Source organism: Muscardinus avellanarius (genome assembly GCF_963383645.1).
Source record: "Muscardinus avellanarius genome assembly, chromosome: X".
Classification (NCBI taxonomy): domain Eukaryota; kingdom Metazoa; phylum Chordata; class Mammalia; order Rodentia; family Gliridae; genus Muscardinus; species Muscardinus avellanarius.
The window spans coordinates 86,316,332-86,319,762 of record NC_137792.1 but is presented as its reverse complement, the minus strand read 5'-3'; the positions used below and the strand labels follow the sequence as shown (position 1 = coordinate 86,319,762).

At 60.6% G+C, this 3,431-nt stretch overlaps 1 protein-coding gene across 1 annotated transcript; it reads left to right on the top strand.

Annotated features, from left to right (window-relative positions):
- Positions 1-1,145: 1,145 nt before the first annotated feature.
- SOWAHD (sosondowah ankyrin repeat domain family member D) lies at positions 1,146-2,093 on the top strand (the record flags this gene model as incomplete). The annotated part of the gene is made up of 1 exon (XM_080719170.1): positions 1,146-2,093. One exon carries the CDS (start codon positions 1,146-1,148, stop codon positions 2,091-2,093), a length of 948 nt encoding a protein of 315 aa, XP_080575296.1.
- Positions 2,094-3,431: the final 1,338 nt, after the last annotated feature.

Below are 3,431 nucleotides of genomic sequence, written 5' to 3'. Positions count from 1 at the left end.
CTTCGAAACTTGAGGGACCCTGTAAAATAGAAATAAGGCTGGTGCCGTTCAGAGTTCAATCCCCAGTTACATACGCACACACACAATTATCCTTAGCTGCCGCACCTTTCACCTTCCTACCTCAGCTTCCCAAGTTCTGGAAATACAGGTGTACACCGCCACGCCCAGCTTCCTTTTTAAAAAGCATGGAAGCTTTGAGTTTGCAGAAATCAGCAGTTCCCTCCGGGAAAGAGCAGGGATGCATCTCTAAAGACGGCAGGGAGCTCTTTGCCTCTGACTCAGATCCACCTGTAGCTGCTGCTTCTGGCTAACCAGGGCGAATTACTGAGGGAGGAGGGGGAAACAGGCAAAGTGCGGAGCAAAAAGCGGTGAGGCGGCATGGAAACGCCTCTACCCGGTTCCCTCGAAGGTCTGTGCACTAGACCACAATCTCGGGATTATCCACAGGAATCCCCGGGCAGCGCTAGGGACTGCCCAGAGGGTCAAGGACATATAAAGGGCAGGGCAGAGAAGCCTGAGCCAGGAGGCGGCCGGGCTGCCTTCCTGGAGGCCAAGCGCGCGAGAGTCAGCTCGGGGACAAAGTGCAGGGATATTCCCGTGGAGATAAGGGGTGAGGCGAAGAAAGGGGGCGGAGAGCCAGAGCCCAGGGGCTCAAAGATCGAGCTCCGGGAGGCAGGTCTGGCCACAGAGAAGGAGGAGCCCAGAACCGCCACCTCAGAAGCAGCTGGGATGCTCGAAGCCCTGGCTGCAGTGGCAGCTGGCGGCCTCGCAGCCCGCCCCCGAGCCCGCCTTCGGCCGTCCGCGTGCACCGTGCGGGAGGCAGGGCTGCCAGTTTCACCTGGCCGTCCGGGGTGGGGCGGCGGGAGCCCGGGAGGCGGCGGTGGCGGTGCTCCCAGTGGCACTGGAGCCCCACTGGCCCTGGGGACTTGGCAGGACCTCCTAGTGGTCCGCGCCCCCCAGCGCCCGCCCGGGGGCCCTCCCCTAGCTCGCTCCCTCCTCCTCCCCCTCCTCTGCTCCCTCCCTCCCAGCCCAATTGCTCAAGCCGCTTCCTTCCCCACAGCCAGCGCCAGTTCCTCTCCCGGCGGGGCCCGGGAAGGGCAATGATCGCTAGACCCTGGGACGTCCGCGGCGGCAGCTGCTAGACCATGGCCCAGCCTCGGGTGGCCGCGCACCCGGCGCCCAGGGACACTGTGGCGCGGACGGCGCTGAGCCAGCGGAGCGCCCCGCAGCCCCGTCCCCCCCGAGTGGGCGCCGGTAGCCTGGGCAGGTACCAGGGCTGCGCCGCCGCCTCCCGGGAGCTCCCTCTCCAGGGCTCCTTGCTGCTCTCCGGCGTGGGGCCAGGGCGCCGGCGGGGTGCGCTGCGGGGGTTGCTGAGGCCGGTCTCCGCCGGGTGGCTGTCGGAGGAGCGCGCGGAGGAGCAGTCGCAGGGCGGGCCCGGCGGACCCGGCGGCAGCGGACTGTGCCTGGAGCCGCGGGAGCACGCGTGGATTCTGGCGGCCGCCGAGGGCCGTTTCGAGGTGCTACGCGAGCTGCTTGAGGCCGAGCCGGGGCTGCTGCTGCGGAACGACCCGATCACTGGCTACACGGTGCTGCACTGGCTGGCCAAGCACGGGCGCCACGAGGAGCTCATCCTGGTGCACGATTTCGCCCAGCGCCGCGGACTGCAGCTCGACGTGAGCGCTCCGGGCAGCGGCGGCCTGACGCCCCTCCACCTGGCGGCCCTGCAGGGCCACGACATGGTCATCAAAGTGCTGGTGGGCGCCCTAGGCGCCGACCCCACGCGCCGCGACCACAGTGGTCACCGGGCCTGCCACTACCTGCGGCCGAACGCGCCCCCGAGGCTGCGCGAGTTGGCGGGCGCCGAGGACTGCGAGGTGGCACGCGGCAGCGAGCGCAACAACGCCAACAACAACAGCAGCAGCACCTCTATGTGGACGCTGAGACGGACCCTAAGCGCTCGAAGCTCAACGGCCGCGAACACCAGTACCAGAGCAGCCGCCCCACGGGCCCCAGAGAAGGATGCCGCCGGCAGCCGGGTGGCACATATGAACGGCCTTTTCCGCCATCTGTTTCCCTTCTTCCAGGACCGTTGAGGGTGACAGACACTGGAGAGAGCTCCGAGGGCCCGCAACGCCGTGGCGAAGCCACATCCTTGAGTTGCTCAGCGCCCCACCGAAAGAGAGGCATCTTTCGACACAACGTGGCCCTTCCAGGAGCTGACCTTGTTCTGGCCTGACTCAGGTACCTGTAGGACACTTTAACTGAGAGAGAATCCGGGACCCAGCTGGCCTGGGACCGAGTTCGAAAGCGACAGGACTGAAGAGTTAGGAGCACAGAACGTGGTCCTTCTTGAGAACGCAAGTTAAACCTCCCAGCAGCCATTTCTGGGCAGGCTGAAAGAAGCTCTAGGCATATTAGAAGGCATTCACTAGCATAGATTCTCAGACTTACTGGCTCGCCATCCCCTTTTCAGGAAAGAAACAATGAGTTCCCCTGCTGGCACTTCCAGGGCCCCTTTGTTTTTGCTCAGCAGTCCTCCATTTGCAATTGAGACTACTGCTGCTCTCCACCATTCTGGCATCCCCAGCCCCCCCCCCGGGGGGGGGGTATCGCAGACTTTGAGGATCCATGCATCTGGAGAGTTAATAAGACTGCAAACTCTTGGTGCAGAGGGAGGCCTAACCACCTGCCCACCTCTGCTAATTTTGCCTGTAGTGAGCCTCCAACCACCTGCTCCTGAGACTCCTCAGGCCTTCCTGGGTTGTGTTCTAAGATATCTCTGATTAAGTATATTAAAGCAGAATCTTTTCTTTCACTGACAATGTGTGCTCTGAGTGCCTTTTTTGTTCTTTTTAACCATGGTGGGGAGGAGGAGCTGCGCATGTGCCGGGAAGAGGTCATCCATCCATGGCCAATAGCTAGTGATCCAGGCTAGGCTCTGGGCCTCACCTTCAGAGCACATAGCCAGAGTCTTTTTCCCTTTATCTTGTACACAGAGTTCACCTGTCTCTTTAGCCCTTTGACATCCAGATCTGGCCTCTGGTACAAGTCTCATGCTAGAGGAATGGTCATGCAGGGGGACCTACAGGTGGTGCCCATGCAATGTCTACACATTTACATTTCTGCTATTTCTGGTGAGTCATGTAATTGACTTGACTTGTGCCCTTCAATGAGACACACCCACTTTTCCCCCATGATACCCTTTCTTGTCCACAATTTATTGAACATAAGTGGTATACATTTAAACTATACTTGGTGCCCTCTCCCCCCAACCCCTGTTTTCCCTTCACCCCTTCCACCAATGATTGTCCAGGGTAACCATGCTATATTCATAATTTTACACATATTCGGATGTATACCCTCATTAATCAAGTTCAGTCTTCCTCCTCCCCTATCTTTCCATTCAAGCTTTGCTGGTATTTCCCCTCCAT